The sequence below is a fragment of the Felis catus genome, chromosome X, assembly GCF_018350175.1.
Source record: "Felis catus isolate Fca126 chromosome X, F.catus_Fca126_mat1.0, whole genome shotgun sequence".
In the NCBI taxonomy this organism is placed as follows: domain Eukaryota; kingdom Metazoa; phylum Chordata; class Mammalia; order Carnivora; family Felidae; genus Felis; species Felis catus.
In genome coordinates this window covers 69,192,070-69,210,661 of record NC_058386.1, presented here as the reverse complement: position 1 = coordinate 69,210,661, position 18,592 = coordinate 69,192,070, and the positions used below count along the sequence as shown (strand labels likewise).

The following is an 18,592-nucleotide window of genomic DNA, read 5'->3' as shown; positions in this document are numbered from 1 at the left end:
ACAGCCTTGCTGGATAAAGAATTCTTGGCTGCATATTTTTCCCATTCACCATATTGAATATATCCTGCCATTCCCATTGGCCTGCTAAGTTTCAGTGGACAAGTCTGCTTCTAACCTTATGTGTCTACACTCACCCTTATGTAAGGACCTTTTGTCCCTAGATGATATCAGAATTCCCTTTATATTTCCTTTGTATTTTGCATGTTTCACTATGGTGTGTCGTGGTGTTGACCTGTGGGTGTTTGTTGTTGTTTGTTTGTTTGCTTTTGAGGGGAGTTCTCTGTACTTATTGGACTTGAATGCCTGTATCCTTCCCCAGATTAAAGAAGTTCTCAACTATAATTTGTTCAAATAAACCTTCAACCCCGTTTTTCCACTCTTACTCTTCTGGGATTCCTGTGGTACAAATATTGATTCATTTCATGGAATCACTGAGATCCTTAAGTTTCCCTTCATGAGCTAATAATTTTCTTTCCCTCTTCTTCTCAGCTTCATTATTTTCCAAAATTTTATCTTCTATATCACCTATTCTTTTCTCTGCTTCTTCTGTTATCATTATCACTATATCTAGTCAGCTTTGCATCTCAGTTATATCATTTTTTATTACAGCCTGACTATTTTTATTCTTCTGTCTCTGCAACGAGGGTTTCTCTGGTGTCTTCTATGCTTTTTTTCCCACGCCCAACTAGTAGTCTTATGACTATTTTTCTAAATTCTTGTTTAGATATATGGCATATATCTGTTTTGAGAAAATCCTTGGCTGTGATTTCTACCTGACCTTTCTTTTGGGAAGAATTCCTCCGTCTTGCCATTGTGGCTAAGTTTCTGCCTTTTGTGTATTTTAAAAGCTTGTTATGTTTCCTGCACTTGAGAGTAATACTATATTAAAAAGGAGTCATGCAATGTCCAGGTCTAGAACTTCAGGAAGTGTTTCTGGGGTATACTGTGTGTACTCTGCTGCTGCATTTTGGCTGCTCTTTTCCAGTGGTCACTCCCTTGTATAGCTCCTCCTGGCTTGCAATGGGGAACCTTTGGACCTTTAACTAGGTGTCCTTTGATTTGTTTGTTAACATAAGCCTTGTGCCTGCCACAATACCTCCCTCCAACCATGGAAATCTTTCTACCCATTGTCAGATTGATTTCCAGCATGTTCCAAATGTTCTGACCTCAGTACAACAGTTTTTGACAGATGAGGAAAGCCCACGCCTGCCTACATAACCAACATCTTAACTTCTCCTTAAATTTTTATTTTATAATTTTTCTGTCCACAAGGACAAGACAGAGAAATTCACCCCAATAGGGGTGAACAGGAAGAACAAAGAACAGGAAGAAATCACCCCCACAAATGGACCCACAACTATATGGTCAACTAATCTCTGAGAAAGTAGTAAGAAAAAATCCAAGGCAGTCTGTCCAAAAATTGGCGTTGAGACATCTGGATGGCAACATGCAGAAGAATGAAACTGGACCACTTTCTTTCACCATCCACAAAAATAAATTCCAAATGAATGAAAGACCTAAATGTGAATCAAGAAACCATCAAAATCCTAGAGAACACAGGCAGCAACCTCTTTGATCTTGGCCAGAGCAATTTATTACTAAACACGTTGCCAAAGGAAAGGGAAACAAAAGACAACATGAACTATTGGGACTTCCTCAAGACAAAACTTCTGCAAAGAAAAGCAAACAATCAAAAAAACTAGGAGGCAGCCTACAGTATGAGAGAAAATATTTGCAATCAACATATCTGATAAATGGTTAGTATACAAAATCTATAAAGAACGTATCAAACTGGACATGCAAAAAACAAACAACCCAGTTAAGAAATGGGCAGAATATATGAATAGACATATATGTCTATTTCATTTCCAAATATGTCTTCTTTTCAATGAAGACATCCAGATGGCTAACAAACACATTAAAAGATGCTCATATCTCTCATCATCAGGGAAATGCAAATAAAAACCACAATGAGTTCCACTTCATACCTGTTAGAATGGCTAAAATTAACAGGACGAGAAAAAACAGGTGTTGTGGAGAACTGGGAAACCTCTTGCACTGCTGGTGAGAATGTAAAGTTGTGTAGCAAATCTGGAGAACTGTATGGAGGTTCCTCAAAAAAATAAACACAGAACTATTCTATGATCCAGAAATTTCACTATTAGGTATTTACCCAAAGGATACAACAATGCAGACTTGAAGGGATACATGCACCCCAATATTTATAGCAGAATTATCAACAATAGCCAAACTATGGAGAAAAACCAAATGCTCATCGACTGATGAATGGATAAAGACGATGAGTTATATATATATATATATATATATATATATATATATATATATAGTGGAATATTACTCATCCATGAAAAAGAATGAAATCTTGCCATTTGAACCACATGCTTGAGACTAGAATGCATTATGCTAAGCAGAATAAGTCAATCAGAGAAAGACAAACACCATATGATTTCACTCATATTTGGAATTTAAGAAACAAAACAGATGAACATATGGAAAGGAGGTGGGGAGAAGAAAGGGAAACAAACCACAGGAACTTTTAATGATGGAGAACAAAGGGGTGATCGAGGGAACTGGGCTAGAGATGGGCTACATGGGTGATGGGTATTAAGGAGGGCAATTTTGATGATCAGTGAGTATTGTATGTGATGAAAAACTGAATTCTATTCCTGAAACCAATATTTCACTGTATCCTTACTATCTAAAATTTAAATAAATTAAAAAAATTAAATTAAAATTTAATAATTATAAAAGATAAATGAAGCTAGATTCTAGGTGTGTTTTCTTTCTGCTTGCTGTGAGAAGCTTGATAGGAAAAAGAAAAAAAACATTTAAAAATTATAAAATAAAATAAAATAAAATAAAATAAAATAAAATAAAATAAAATTTGCTCTTTCTCTAAGAAAAAAATACAAAAACAAAGTATAACAAAACACACACACACACACACACACACACACACACACACAAAATAAACAACCCATATGAAGCTAGATCCTGTTTCCCCTAGAGCTGAAGCTTTGTAGCATTCTATGATCTGTAGACTTAGTGTGTGGGAGGGTTTTGTGCTGGTCTTCTGGGAGAGAGGCCTGTTATTCTCAGGTGGATTTGCCCTAGTAAAGATGTGCCTGTGGAGTGTGCAGTGGGGTGGGAGTTGGTGTAATGGCTCCATTCTCCACTTGGTGGCACTGTTTAACTCATTGAGGTCCTTCAATGCTGGTGGGCTAAGGGTGTAAATGCTTTGCCCTGCTTTCTAGTCTCAAAAGCTGGAAGTTCATGCCCTCAGAATCACCCCTCCTGGGTTTTGGCTTGCGTCAGATCCGCACTTTCACCCTGTCTTTGACTGAGCTGTCTGCCTGCCAGCAATCGTGTGTTTTATCCCAGATGAGGCTGTGTTTTAAAATCCCATGCTTTAGAGACCCCCGCAGCTTGGACCTGCACTGATCCCCTGGGGGATGGTCTTGTTGTGCTCTGGCTGGTGCCAGTTTGTCCCAGAAAACAGTTCCTTTGACTGCAATGGCAGTGGCTTAGAGTTTAGAGTAAATTACAACACACAGCTGGCTTCAAGGTTTGCAGCCCTCAGCCAATGTCTTTGTTACTATACTGATAAATGGAACAGCTCAATGACTCCTATTGATAGAGTCTTTTACCCATGGAGAGGCTATATCACCTCTACCAAAGGCACTCCAAGCAGGGGAATCACTTTTCCCTGTGCAGTCCAGGGGATCCTCAGACCACACTGCCAGCCACCAAGGCTCAGCCGTGCTTCCTTGCTGGAGCACCACCAGACACTGACCTCCAAAACTTCAGGCTATGTGCTCTGCTGTTTAAGAAAACAGGCAGTATTGAAAACCTCTCCTTTTTCCCCATCAATATTTTTTGGTAACAGTTTCTTGTGCAGTCCCCTGGGTGTGTTTTCACTCCTTTTTTTCCATTCCGTTTCTCTCTTTCTCTCTCTAAGATCAGAGCTCTCTCCCCACCACAGGGCCTGCCACTGTTTTCTCCCTCCAATGAACTCTGCGGTTCATACCTTCCATGGGTTATTTTTTGTTTGTAGTAGTGCAGCCTTATTATCTAAGACTTCTGATTGGTTTCTTGGGTGTTCAGAATGATTTGATATTTATCTAGCTGTTCAGGGGAGGAGACAAGCTTAGGGTCACCCTACATCTCTGCCATTTTAACCCTGTCTTCTCCTTGTGTCTTTTATTCTTCACACTATTTTATAGGTAATTAATCCACTATGTTTTTTAAAATAATTTTTTAATTTATTTTTTGAGAGAGAACATGAGTGGGGGAGAGGCAGAGAGAGAGGGGGTTACAGAGGATCCAAAGCAGACCCTGCAATGACAGGCTGACAGCAGAGAGCCCCATGTGAGGCTCGAACTCATGAGCTGTGAGATCATGGCCTGAGCCGAATTCAGAAGCTCAACTGACTGGCCACTCAGGCACCCCAATCCACTATCTTATATACAGCAGTCCCTCATTATCTGCAGTTTTTCTGTGCTGTTTCTCTTACCCATGGGCAGCCGTGGTCCAGAAGCAGACAATCGTACTTTGAACATATCCTCAGAAGATCAGTAGTAGGTTAATGCTATGGCATAATGTATATGTCATTCCCTTTACTTCATCTCATCACGTAGGCATTTTATCATCTCAAATCATCACAAGAATAAGGGCAATTGCAGCATAACAATTATTTTGAGAGAGAGAGAACTCACGTTCATGTAACTTTTATTACAACATAATGTTATTCTTTTTTGTTATTTGTTTTTGTTGCTAATATTTTATTGTGTCAAAATTATAAGTTAAACTTTATCATAATGTATGTATTGAAAAAACATACTATGTATAAGGTTTGGCACTACCTGCAGTTTTAGGCACATATCTCTTGCCAGTAATTGTGAGGACTACTGTATTTACCTTTACTAGTGAGATCTATACTTCCATGTGTTTTCTTGTGAGTAGTTAATACCCCTTTTTTCACCTTAAAGGAGTCCCTTAACATTTCTTATATGACCAGTTTATTGGTGATGAACTCTTTTAGCTTTCTCTTGTCTGGAAAACTCTATTTCTCCTTCAGTTTTAAATGATAATATTACTGTGTACAGTATTTTTTGAATTTTTTTCCGTCGGTCTTTTTAATATATTGTGCCACTCCCTTCTGGTCTGCAGAGATTCTGCTGAAAAATCTGTTGATAGTCCTATGGGGTTTCCTTGTATGTAATAAGTTGTTTTTCTCTTGCTGCTTTTAAGAATCTCTATTTTTAACTTTTTTTTTTAATTTTTTTTCAATGTTTATTTATTTTTGGGACAAAGAGAGACAAAGCATGAACGGGGGACGGGCAGAGAGAGAGGGACACACAGAATCGGAAACAGGCTCCAGGCTCTGAGCCATCAGCCCAGAGCCCGACGGCGGGGCTCGAACTCCCGGACCGCGAGATCGTGACCTGGCTGAAGTCGGACGCTCAACCGACCGCGCCACCCAGGCGCCCCACTATTTTTAACTTTTGAAATTTTACTTATAATGTCTTGTGTGGATCTTCCTTGGTTTTTCTTATTTGGGCCTCTGAGGGCTTTCTTTATCTAGATATTTGTTTTCACCACAGGCTAGAGAAGTTTGGGGCTATTGTTTCAAATAAATTTTCTCACATTTTCTCTCTCTCTTCTCCTTCTTGAACTCCTATAATGTGAATGTTGTTCTGTTTTATGTTGTCCATAGGATACTAAAACTATCTTCGGTTTTGAAATTTTTTTTTCTTTTAGCCACTCTGTTTGGATGAATTCAACTGCCCTGTCGTCTAAACGACTGAGTCTTTCTTCTGCTTCATCTAATCTGTTGTAGAAACCCTCTAGTGTATTTTTTCCATTCAGTTATTTTATTCTTTTACTCTATTATTTTTGTTCATTTTTTCTTATATATTCTATCTCTTTGTTGCAGTTTTCACCGTGTTTCCATGCTTCTCTATCAAAGCAAAAATGCTTTGATGAGCATTTTTAAAACTAATACTCTGAACTCTTTATTAGGTACATTACTTATATCTGTTACATTAAGGTCTTTTTTTTTCTGGGGTTTCATCTTGTTCTTTCATTTGGAACACATATGTCTATTTCCTCATTCCACTTGACTTTCTGTGTTTCTGTGTATTATATGAAACATCTACTTATCCCAATCTTGCTTCAAAGAATGGTCTTGTGTAAGAGATGAACCTTATCTTTCAACCATATCCTAGCTCTTGGTTCTCTTAAACCTTTGTGATTGTCTAAGCATCCTGATTTATTCTTGATAGGTCCCAGTTGTTGAGGGTGTGCCAAGAACTGTCAGTGTTCCAGAGGGAAAGATCTCAGTCAGCACCTAGTTTCAGGATTGAGAGCCAGATCCTCAGGCAGGAGTTTTATTTTATTCTTTATTTTTTTAAATATACCTTATTGTGAATTGGTTTCCATACAACACCCAGTGCTCATCCCAACAAGTGCTCTCCTCAATGCCCATCACCCACATTCTACTCTCCCCCACCCCCATCAACCTCAATTTGTTCTCAGTATTTAAGAGTCTCTTATGGTTTGCCTCCCTACCTTTCTGTAACTTTTTTCCCCTTCCCCTTCCCCCATCATCTTCTGTTAAGTTTCTCAAGATCCACATATGAGTAAAAACATATGGTATCGGTCTTACTCTTATTGACTTATTTTACTCAGCATAATACCCACCAGTTCCATCTATGCTGCTGCAAATGGCCAGATTTCATTCTTTCTCATTGCCAAGTAGTATTCCATTATATATATAAACCACATCTTCTTTATCCATTCATCAGCTGATGGGCATTTAGGCTCTTCCCATAATTTGGCTATTGTTGAAAGTGCTGCTATAAACATTGGGGTACAAGTGACGCTATGCATCAACACTCCCATATACTTTGGATAAATTTTCAGTAGTGCTATTGCTGGGTTGTAGGGTAGTTCTATTTTTAATTTTTTGAGGAACCTCCACACTGTTTTCCAGAGTGGCTGCACCAGTTTGCATTCCCACAATTGGGGCAAGAGGGTTCCCATTTCTCCACATGCTCGCCAGCACCTATATTTTCCTGATTTGTTCATTTTAGCCACTCTGACCAGCATGAGGTGGTATCTCATTGTGGTTTTGATTTGCATTTCCCTGATGATGAGCATCTTTTCATGTGTCTGTTGGCCATCTGGATGTCTTCTTTGGAAAAGTGTCCATTCATGTACTCTTCCCATTTCTTCACTGGATTATTTGCTTTTCAGGTGTGGAGTTTGGTGACTTCTTTATAGATTGTGGATACTAACCCTTTATGTGCTACATCATTTACAAATATCTTTTCCCATTCCGTTGGTTGCCTTTTAGTTTTGTTGGTTGTTTCCTTTGCTGTGCAGAAGCTTTTTATCTTCATGAGGTCCCAATAGTTCATTTATGCTTTTAATTCCCTTGCCTTTGGGGATGTGTCGAGTAAGAAATTGCTGCAGCTGAGGTCAGAGAGGTTTTTCCTGCTTTCTCCTCTAGGGTTTTGATGGTTTCCTGTATCACATTCAGGTCCTTTATCCATTTTGAGTTTATTTTTGTGTATGGTGTAAGAAAGTGGTCTGTCTTCATTCTTTTACATGTTGCTGTCCAGTTCTCCCAACACCATTTGTTAATGAAGCCGCCTTTTTTTATTGGATACTCTTTCTTACTTTGTCAAAGATTAGTTGGCCACATTTTGTAGGTCCAATTTTTTTAAAAAAAATTTTGGGTAGTATTGACATTTTAACAATATTTGTCCCTCCAATCCATGAGCAATGGAATCTTTTTCCATTTCTTTGTCTCTTCTTCAGTTTCCTTCATAAGCTTTCTATAGTTTACAGCATACAGATATTTTACATCTTTGCTTAAGTATATACCTAAGTATTTTATGGTTCTTGGTGCAATTGTGAATGGGATCAGTTTCTTTATCTCTCTTTCTATTGCTTCATTATTGGTGTATAAAAATGCAACCTATTTGTGTACATTGATTTTGTATCCTGCAACTTTGCTGAATTCATGTATCCGTTCTAGCAGCCTTTTGGTGAAGTCTGTCAGGTTTTCCATGCTGAATTCATGTATCAGTTCTAGCAGCCTTTTGGTGAAGTCTCTCACGTTTTCCATGCAGAGTATCATGTCATCTGTGAAAAGTGAAGGTTTGACTTCATCTTTGCCAATTTTGATGCCTTTGATTTCATTTTGTTGTCTGATTGCTGATACAAGGACTTCCAACACTATGCTAAACAACAGTGGTGAGAGTGGACATCCCTGTCGTGTTCCTGGTCTCAGGGGGAAAGCTCTCACTTTTTCCTCATTGAGGATGATATTAGCTGTGAGCTTTTCATAAATGGCTTTTATGATGTTTAAGTTTTTCCTTCTGTCTCAACTTTCTTGAGGGTTTTTAGTAAGAAAGGATGCTGTATTTTGTCAAACGCTTTTTCTGCATCTATTGACATGACCATATGGTTCTCATCTTTTCTTTTATTAATGTGATGTATCACATTGATTGATTTGTGATTATTGAAGCAGCCCTGCAGCCCAGGAATGAATCCCACTTGATCATGTTGAAGAATTCTTTTTATATGCTGTTGAATTTCATTCGCTAGTAACTTATTGAGAATTCTGGCATCGATATTCATCAGGAATGTTGGCCTGTAGTTCTCTCTCTCTCTCTCTCTCTCTCTCTTTTTTTTTTTTTTTTTTTGATGTGTCTCTGTCTGGTTTGGGAATCAAAGTAATGTAAGTGTCATAGAATGAGACTGGAAGTTTTCCTTCCCCTTTTATTTTTTGGAGCAGCTTGAGAAGGATAGGTATTAAGTCTGATTTAAATGTCTGGTAGAATTCCCCAGGGAAGCCATGTGGTCCTGGACTCTTATTTGTTGGGAGATTTTTGATAACTGATTCAATTTCTTCACCAGTTATGGGTCTGTTCAAATTTTCTATTTCTTCCCATTTGAGTTTTGGTAATGTGTGGGTGTTTAGGAATTTTTCCATTTCTACCATGTTGTCCAGTTTGTTGGCATATAAACTTTCATAGTCTTACCTGACAATTGCTTGTATCACTGAGTGATTGGTTGTAATAAATCCATTTCATTCGTGATTTTATCTGTTTGATTCCTCTCTCTTTTCTTTTTGAGAAGTCTTATTAGGGATTTATCAATTTTGTTTATTTTTTCAAAAACCAACTCTTGGTTCCACTGATCTGTTCTGCTGGGCTTTTTTTTGGATTCCATATTGTTTATTTCTGCTCTGATCTTTATTATTTATTTTCTTCTGCTGGCTTTGGGGTGTCTTTGCTGCTCTGCTTCTAGCTCCTATAGGTGTGCTATTAGAGTTTGTATTTGGGATTTTTCTTGTTATTTGAGATAGGGCTGGATTGCAATGTATTTTCTTTTTAGGACTGCCTTTGCTGCATCCCAAAGGGTTTGGATTGTTGTCTTTTCATTTTCATTTATTTCCATATATTTTTTTAAATTTCTTCTCTAATTGCCTGGTTGACCCATTCATTCTTTAGTAGGATGTTCTTTAACCTCCATGCTTTGGGAGGTTTTCCAGAATTTTTCCTGTGGTTGATATCAAGCTTCATAGCATTGTGATCTGAAAAGTGTGCATGGTATGATCTCAATTCTTTTATACTTATGAAGGGCTGTTTTGTGACCCATTATGTGATCTATCTTGGAGAATGTTCCATGTGCATTTCAGAAGAAGGTATATTCTGCTCCTTTGGCATTTAGAGTTCTACATGTATCTGTCAAGTCCATCTGGTCCAATCATTCAGGGCCATTGTTTCTTTACTGATTCTCCGTCTAGATGTTCTGTCCATTGCTGTAAGTGGAGTATTAAAGTCCCCTGCAATTAACCCCTTCTTAGCAATAAAATTGTTTATGTTTGTGATTAAATGTATTATATATTTGGGTGCTCCTGAATTTGGTGCATAGACATTTATAATTGTTAGCTCTTCCCAATGGATAGACCCTGTCATTATGTAATGCCTTTCTTCATCTCTTGTTACAGCCTTTAATTTAAAGTCTAGTTTGTCAGATATAAATATGGCTACCCCAGCTTTCTTTTGACTTCCAATAGCATGATAGATAGTTCTCCATCCCCTCACTTTCAATCTGAAGGTGTCCTCAGGTCTAAAATGAGTCTTGTAGACAGAAAATAGATGGGTCTTGTTTGTTTTTGTCCATTCTGAGACCCTATGTCTTTTGGTTGGCGCATTTAGTCCATTTACATTCAGTGTTATTATAGAAAGTTATGGGTTTAGAGTCATTGTGATGTCTGTAGGTTTCATGCTTGTAGTGATGTCTCTGGTACTTTGTGGTCCTTGCAACATTTCACTCAGAGCCCCCCTTAGGATCTCTTGTAGGGCTGGTTTAGTGGCGATGAAATCCTTCAGTTTTTGTTTGGGAAAACCTTTAACTCTCCTTCTATTCTGAATGACAGGCTTGCTGGGTAAAAGATTCTTGGCTGCATGTTTTTCCTGTTTATCACATTGAATATTTCCTGTCATTCCTTTCTTGCCTGCCAAGTTTCAGTAGATAAGTCTGCTACTACCATTATGTATGTACCTTTGTATGTTAAGGCCTGTTTATCCTTAGCTGCTTTCAGAATTCTGTTTATCCTTGTATTTTGCCAGTTTCAGTATATGTCATGCAGAAGGTTTATTCATGTTATGTCTGAGAGGAGTTCTCTGTGCCTCTTGGATTTCAATGCCTGTTTCATTCCCCAGATTGTGGAAGTTCTCAGCTATGATTTGTTCAAGTACACCTTCAGCCCCTTTCTCTTTCTTCTTATTCTTCTTGAATTCTTATGATATGCATATTGTTCTGTTTGACTGAATCACTTAGTTCTCTAATTATCCCCTCATGATCCTGGATTTTTTTATCTCTCTTTTTCTCAGCTTCCTTTTTTTTCCATAATTTTATCTTCTAATTCACCTATTCTCCCCTCTGCCTCTTCACCCGCACTGTAGCCACCTCCATTTTATTTTGAACTTCATTTATAGTATTTTTAAATTCCTCATGACTGTTTTTGTCCCTTTATCTCTGCAGCAATAGATTCTCTGCTGTCTTCTATGCTTTTTTCAAGCCCAGCAATAAATTTTATGACTATTACCCTAAATATTTGTTCAGTTATATTGCTTATATCTGTTTTGATCAATTCTTTAGCTGTTACTTTTTCCTGGAATTTCTTTTGCAGAGAATTCTTCCTTTTCATCATTTTGGCTAATTTTCTGTCCCTTATGTGTTTTAAAAGCTTTTTATATGCTCTTCACCTGTGAGCACTGCTATATTAAAGGGGTGGGGTCATACAGTGTCCATGGCCTGGGCCTTCAGGAGATGTTTTTTGGAGAGTGTTACTTGCTGTCTGTTGTAGTGACTTTGCTTATTTTATTTCCCTACTTGTAGTGATGTTTTGGATCCTCCATCAAGTGTGCTTTGATTTGTTTCTTGAAGTAGCCCTATAGCCTGTAAGGTTGTTCCAGTGTCTCCCTGTTATACTCAGTCTCTTTTCCTCCCAGACTCTTGGGGTTCAAAGTCCATTGGCTTCAGACTTTCTTTGTTTGAGAGATGCAGAAAGTACAGGTCTCACTACTTCTCCACCAGGTTGCCCCCTTCTCAGAAGCCTCAGGCAGGAGTTTTAAAGTATGTAAAGTATATATATATATATATATATATATATATATATATATATATATATTCCTTTGGAGTATAATTATAAACCCTACTGGGCTCCAGACCTGGAAATCTGTAGGGGCCCCTAGGCTATAGTTACAAAATTCAGAAATTCATATGAGTGTATGAGTTCCTTTATGTGAGGTACCAGCATGTTGTATCAAGGCTGAGTGAGGGCACAAAAATGATGCTCCATGGCCTATGTTCCTCAGACCAGCTTCATAGGCTCTAAAGTGTGAGCCTTTTACCATTTCTTGTGAAGAAGTGTTCAGTTAGTTTTCAGGTCTCTTTCATAGTGAATTTTTCCTTATATAGCCATAGATTTGGTGTGTCCATGGGACGAAGTGAGTTCAGAATCTTCCTATCAGGACATTGTCTTGGACCACCACCTCCCCTTTAGTGTGTTATTTTCAATTTAATTGTTTTTATCCATAACACTTTTTTGTTATTTTAGCAGTTGTTTTAGTGTTTATAGTGTAAATCTGTAACTCAGGAGTTAGGAATCTGTGATCTCACAGAAGATATAGCTAGTTTCTTATTTCTGTAAATACAGTTTTATTGAAACACAGCCACACCAATTGATTTAAGTTTTATTTGTATCTGCTTTCATGCTTCAACAGGAAGTGTAATTACATGGTAATTTTTTATTGGATGGTAAGCATTATGAATATATTTTTCTTGTATTCTGGATACTATTGTTTTCTTATAAGTAGAATTATCTTTGTTCTCAGATTTAGTTAAGCTTTTGAGTTTTGATTTTAAACTTTGTTATTTAGAACTAGAGCAGAATTTAGTCTAGAATCAATTTTTGCCAATACTGCAGCATGACCCTTTTTAGTATTCTAACCCATACCCTGTGAATTATATATATATATTTTTATTCTCACTGTTGAGAACAGGACCTATCCTGTTCCTTTGTGAACTCTGTGGATTCTTTTTTTAATCCTTTAGGATTACCTGGGTTTAGGTAGTTTCCTCATGTCCATGATTGGCAATTTTTTATTAGATGGCAGATAATCTGAAATTTATCTTGTTAGGTGATGGATATTTTTGTATTATAAATATTTAGATTTATTCTGGAGTATAGAACTAATTTGATTTTTTTCAGGTTGTTAAACTGGACTAAAACTGCGTTTAGTCAGGGACTAATTTTGCACCACTCTGATGCAAAACACTTTGGATTACTTTATCCAATACCCTGTGAATTATGAGATTTTCTGCTCTGGTTGGAGGTAACAGGAAGTTCCTCACCCTGTATAAATTCTGTAGGATAGTCCCTCTAATCCTTTAATTGATTGTTTCCTAGTTCACGATAGTTTCCTCACTCATATGTCCCAGGCATTTCTCTGCTAAATACTTGAGGGAGACCTCTACATAACTCTATTGTTCTCTCTCTCTCTCTCTCTCTCTCTTTTTCTCTCTCTGAAATTATCCCTTCTGTACTCTATCTTGTGAATTCTATCCTTCTTGTCTCCCCAGCCTCTCACTAACTCAGAGTCTTCAAGGCTCTGCCTTACTTGGCCCTTCCTGCACTGCTGCTTTAGAAACTGTTTCCAGATTGTTAGGTAGGACAGCTGTAATGTTTATCTTGTTTGTTTCCTATTTTTCACATTCACTGTCTTTTGTTGACTGATGGCCAATGTCTTCAAAAATGTCATTTCATAGATTTTGTACTGTTTTCTAGTTGTTTCAGGCAGAAGATTAAATCGTGTCTTTGTCTACTTCATTTTGTCTTAAAGTGGTAGTCTGGGACTAGCATTTCAATTGGGTGATAGTGGATCAACATCTCACTTCCAGAATTAAAATGTTGAGCACAGGAAAGGTATTATTGATTCCCAGAGCTGTGGAACTTGCTTTGAAAAGGGAAAAGTATGCTTATGATATGCTAGCTAGTGCTTAAGTGGCTAAGGTCTCTGGCTTCTATCTGTCTACCTCCAGTGCAGAACATGCCATGCATGAATATAGACTGTGATCTTGGTATATTGTTTATTATAGAACAGAATTCAGTTTGGGTCTGTCTAGGACCCCCTTCCAAGGAGGGTTTTTAAAGGACCTTGATAAAAGCTGTTCTCAAGACATAGAATAACAACAGAGAAACAAGGCTCCAGAATTCATGGTTTCTTGTGTTATAGTGTAGAAATTTCAAGAATGTGTGAGCAATTCTTACTTGTAGTCATTTCTAATTTTCTTTTAAACTCTTCAGACCTTCATTGTCGATGTGGGACTATCTAAACCCATACTAGCACAGAGATGCAGTCAGTAAGTTTTGATTCCTAAGTCTGGAATATTAGGTAAGAGCAAGCATTTTCAATGCATTTTCCAAAAGACAATAAATTAGTATATTCGTTGTACAGGCTTTTATAAAATGATTTGTTACTTCTTTAGACAGCTTATTAATAAGAAGTTATTTATTTGTTATACTTCACTTGTGTATACAATAAAATTGTCATGTCATCCAAAATGAGGTATTTTCATTATGCCTTAGAAGAAGACTTTTAAAAGTACATTTTGTATGTGTTAAAGACTTTTATGATATATGTCATATGTTTTAAAGGGAATGGTACCTTCCTAAATTTCTCTCCCCACCCCCAACATACACATGTACATACACAGATACACACACAAAACTTTTAAGCTATGTTTTACTTTGCTAATATTCAGAAAATATATTTGGATGAATGAATGATAATTTTAGAGCTTCCAGGTTTTCCAGAATTAATTTATAGGTTTAATAAAATTTCAATCAGTGTCTCAATAGGAATTTTTGTTTGTTTGAAAGTGACAGAATTATTTTTACCAAGTTATCTGGGAAAGTAAACAAATGGAAGAAAACTAAGGTTTTGAAAATAAGGCACACCTTTTAATTGCCCTACCTCTTGTTTAAAATTTTATAAAGATACTTCTATCAGCAAAACATCATAGTATCAACACAAGATTAGACACATACTGTATAGGCCCAAAATATTCTGGTATATATGATTTACCATATGTTACTATGATTGAAGATGGATAACAAGTTAATGGCAGAGATTGATTGATTAGCAAATAGTATATTATAAATCAGATATTTTAGAGAAAAATCATTTTAAATTTTCATCTCTATTTCATAAAAATGATAAATTTTACCTAAATAGTTAAATCTGGGAAAACAATTGTTCTAAAAGAAAATGCAGTTGAATTTGTAGTTGACCATTGAATAGAGATTTCTGTAATCATTAAAATAATGAAGGAAAATCATACATAAATGATACATAAATTTGACTACATAAAATTAAGAATTACTGAATGTAAGACAACAAGCACAAAATGGTGAAAATATTTACAATATTTACAATATTACAATATTTACAAGTAATATTATGGAGAACGGACATTTTTAATATTTAAAGGGCTTATACCAACTTAAAAAACAGTAAGTAAATAATGAAAAATAGGCAAAAACAATGCTGATAATTCACTTACAAAATAGAAAGGCCTAGAGAACATGGTAAAAAATGTTTAGCCTAGGAATCAAAATTTAAATTAAAAAAAATTGGTGACATTTTTGTGTAGCAAATTAAAAAATATTTTTTGAAGAGTAATATTCAGTGCTATGGTGTATGTAGTAAGACAAATGTTTTCATAAATTGCTGATGGGAGTATAAATTATTGTAAACTTTTTTGGAAAATAATTTTATTCTTTATATCAAAAATCTTGGACTATTTATTTTTACCAACCCAGTACTTCCTGTCTTATTTCTTAGGAATCCTTCTTGGGTTAATAATCATAAGTGTGGAAAATACATATATACATATATACATATATATATATACACATATATATATATATGTGTGTATATATATATGTGTATATATATGTATATATGTGTATATATATATATATATATATATGTATATAATAGAGTTATTTAAGATAATGAAAAACTGGAAGTAACCAGTTTTTGGAAACTTTGTGGAAAATACATATATACATATATACATATATATATATACACATATATATATATATGTGTATATATATATATGTGTATATATATGTATATATGTGTATATATATATATATATATATATGTATATAATAGAGTTATTTAAGATAATGAAAAACTGGAAGTAACCCAAATGAACATTTAGGTAAATTATGGTAAATTAGTTATGTTGATATTCTTCAGGCATTGAGAACCATAAAATATAATATCACCAAACTAATTTACCATAATTTACCTAAGTGTTCTGTTGGGTTATTTCCAGTTTTTAATTATCTTAATTATCTTAGATAACTTTATAATATGTGTGTGTGTGTGTGTGTGTATAACATTTTAAAGATATGGGATGTTGCTTATGATATGATAAGTGGGTAAAAAGGAGGACACTAAGTAGTATATAGTGTGATCTTAAATATGTTAAAACACACATGCACTCATACATACACAAACAATTTGAAGAGCAGACAACGAAAGCCTAGCAGGGTGCTAGGGTTTTAAGTGATGTTTTTTCATGGGTTCATTTGTGATAGGGTTATTAGTGAATAGGAAAGCATTAATGGTACTGAAACTAAAACAGAGTTGAAATATAGCCGGCAGAAGTGGCTTCTGGGAAAGAGGTACTTCTTAGGTAGTTCTTAGGAATAAGTATTCCTGAGTTCAAATCCTAGACCTGCTTCTTACTAGCTATGTTATTCTGGGCAAGATATTTTATCACTTTGTCTCTTTGTCTCTTTTTCCATATGTAAGGTGGTGATAATACCTACTTCATAGGGTTGTTTGAAAGAGTGTAATACCATAATGAATGCAAAGTTACTGGCATATAATTGCTACTTAGTAAGTTTCTTATTTGTGTCTCTCATGAGGCTTTTAACACAGACAGTTTAATGACAAAATAATATGCTTGCCATAAAACTTAGGCAAAGACTCTAATTTAGAGTTTGTAAGGTATTTGTTTAAGGTTTTCTTATGTGTTAGGTTTAAATGAAAGTTTTGATTAGCTTTCCTGAGAAATAAGTAACAAACATATTTATTCTTCATAAAGTATCAAGTGAAAATTATGTTCATATACTTTTACCATTATATTCAGATGAACTCTGAAATTTAGATAATGCACAACTTTGTTTTTCTATAGATCATTTTCAGAAGTAGGCAGAGTTTCAAAATTTATCTTTAACTGCTCATTCTCTGAAATTTTACTAGTAACCTGAGTCTGTATTATGTAATTCAGTGAGCATAATAATAAATGGGCAGTTCAGTTATAAGATTTTATGATGTTTCATTCAAATTTTGAGCTTTCCTAATAATCCAGAGATTTCTTTAATGAAAATAGCTAATTTCTAGACAAGTTATTTGTTTTGCCATTCAGAAGCCTTTGATAAATCTTAAAAATTACATCTAATGTTTGAGTAGTACCCAATTTTGTGTGTAAATTTAACACTCAGGAATGAATATAGGCATAAACCTATAATAATTATGCCTCATGGCTAAATACATAGCATTCTACAATTTACAAAGTTTTTTTCCACATAAACTAATATGGTTTTTTTACAAAAAAATTAATGTTTATTTTTTTTTTTTTGAGAGAGACAGAGTGTGAGAGGGGGAGGCACAGAGAGAGAGAGGGAGACACAGAATCTGAAGCAGGCTCCAGGCTCTGAGCTGTCAGCACAGAGCCCGACATGGGGCTTGAACCCACAAGCTGTGAGATCATGACCTGAGCTGAAGTCAGATGCTTAACTGAATGAGCCACACAAGCCCCCTAATATGGCTTTTAAAATAACCTTGTTAGGTAGATATAGCAAGTGTTATTATCCTTATTTTACAGCTTTAGAAACTAAAGCCTAGAGGGCTAAGTAACATGTCAAACATTACACTGCTAATCTGATTCTAATTCCAGTGCTCTTTTCACTTCACCATAGCAGCTTTATTCCCAGGCACAAAATGAGGAATAAAATGTCATTAAACCCAAGTATTTTACTAGCAGAATGGGCCTAGATCTACTCTTTAGGTTAGACACTGGGTTTAGAACTGTGTTTAATGTAAGAGTTACTCATTTAACATCTTGTGTTGGTATACTAGAAACTTTGGGTTAGTTAGAGCTGTTAATAGTGAAATTCCTGAGAAGTGATAGTAGACAGTGAAAGACAAAATGTAGAAATAGTGGAATTACCAATGTACACCAAAATATCCTATAAACTTCAAAAATCCTGAGAATATGACTACATTGCAGAGTACGAAAATTAATAATTGCATTATGACACTAAAGTGTTACAAAAAGGTAAATCCTGCAGAGTACATTCAATGTAGAAGATATATAAACTCCATTATATGTTTTAGGAAGATTTGCATTAAAACAGTATTAAAGAGAGGATTCTTAAAGAGTTAATTTCATCTAACTACTTCTCTTATTTTTTTAATTAACCTAGATTTGTCTGTTTATTCATTTTTAAAGAAGTAAATTTTTAAAATTCAATATCGAAGAAAGGACCAAATGGTAAATTATTGCATTCTAGGTTCTGTTTACAGAGGAAGATGTGAAATTCTACCTTGCAGAACTGGCACTTGCTTTGGATCATCTGCACCAATTAGGAATTGTATATAGAGACCTGAAACCAGAAAAGTAAGGCTATATTCTCCTTATGAATCCCTGTCACCAGTATTTCTATAATTACAGTTTTCTCCACTAAGTGTTTTGTTTTAAAAATTATGTGAAAATATACATGAATTATGCAATTATATGAAACTTATTTATAACAAGTAATCTTTATGAGGTACCCATTGATTTTTTAAATTTTTTTAATTTTTATTTATTTTTGAGAGAGTGAGAGGAGAAAGAGAGAGAGAGTGAGCGTGGGGAAGGGAAAGAGAGAAGGAGACACAAAATCCCAAGCAGGCTCCAG

The 18,592-nt window shown here is 35.5% G+C and overlaps 1 protein-coding gene across 2 annotated transcripts in view; it reads left to right on the top strand.

The window, feature by feature from the left end:
* Positions 1-18,592, top strand: part of RPS6KA6 (ribosomal protein S6 kinase A6) — a 188,350-nt gene that overhangs the window by 91,369 nt on the left and 78,389 nt on the right. For both annotated transcript variants that reach the window (XM_045050812.1, XM_023249024.2), the window contains exon 7: positions 18,206-18,312. In XM_045050812.1, coding sequence (XP_044906747.1) covers positions 18,206-18,312 — 107 coding nt within the window. The remainder of the gene's footprint in view (positions 1-18,205; positions 18,313-18,592) is intronic.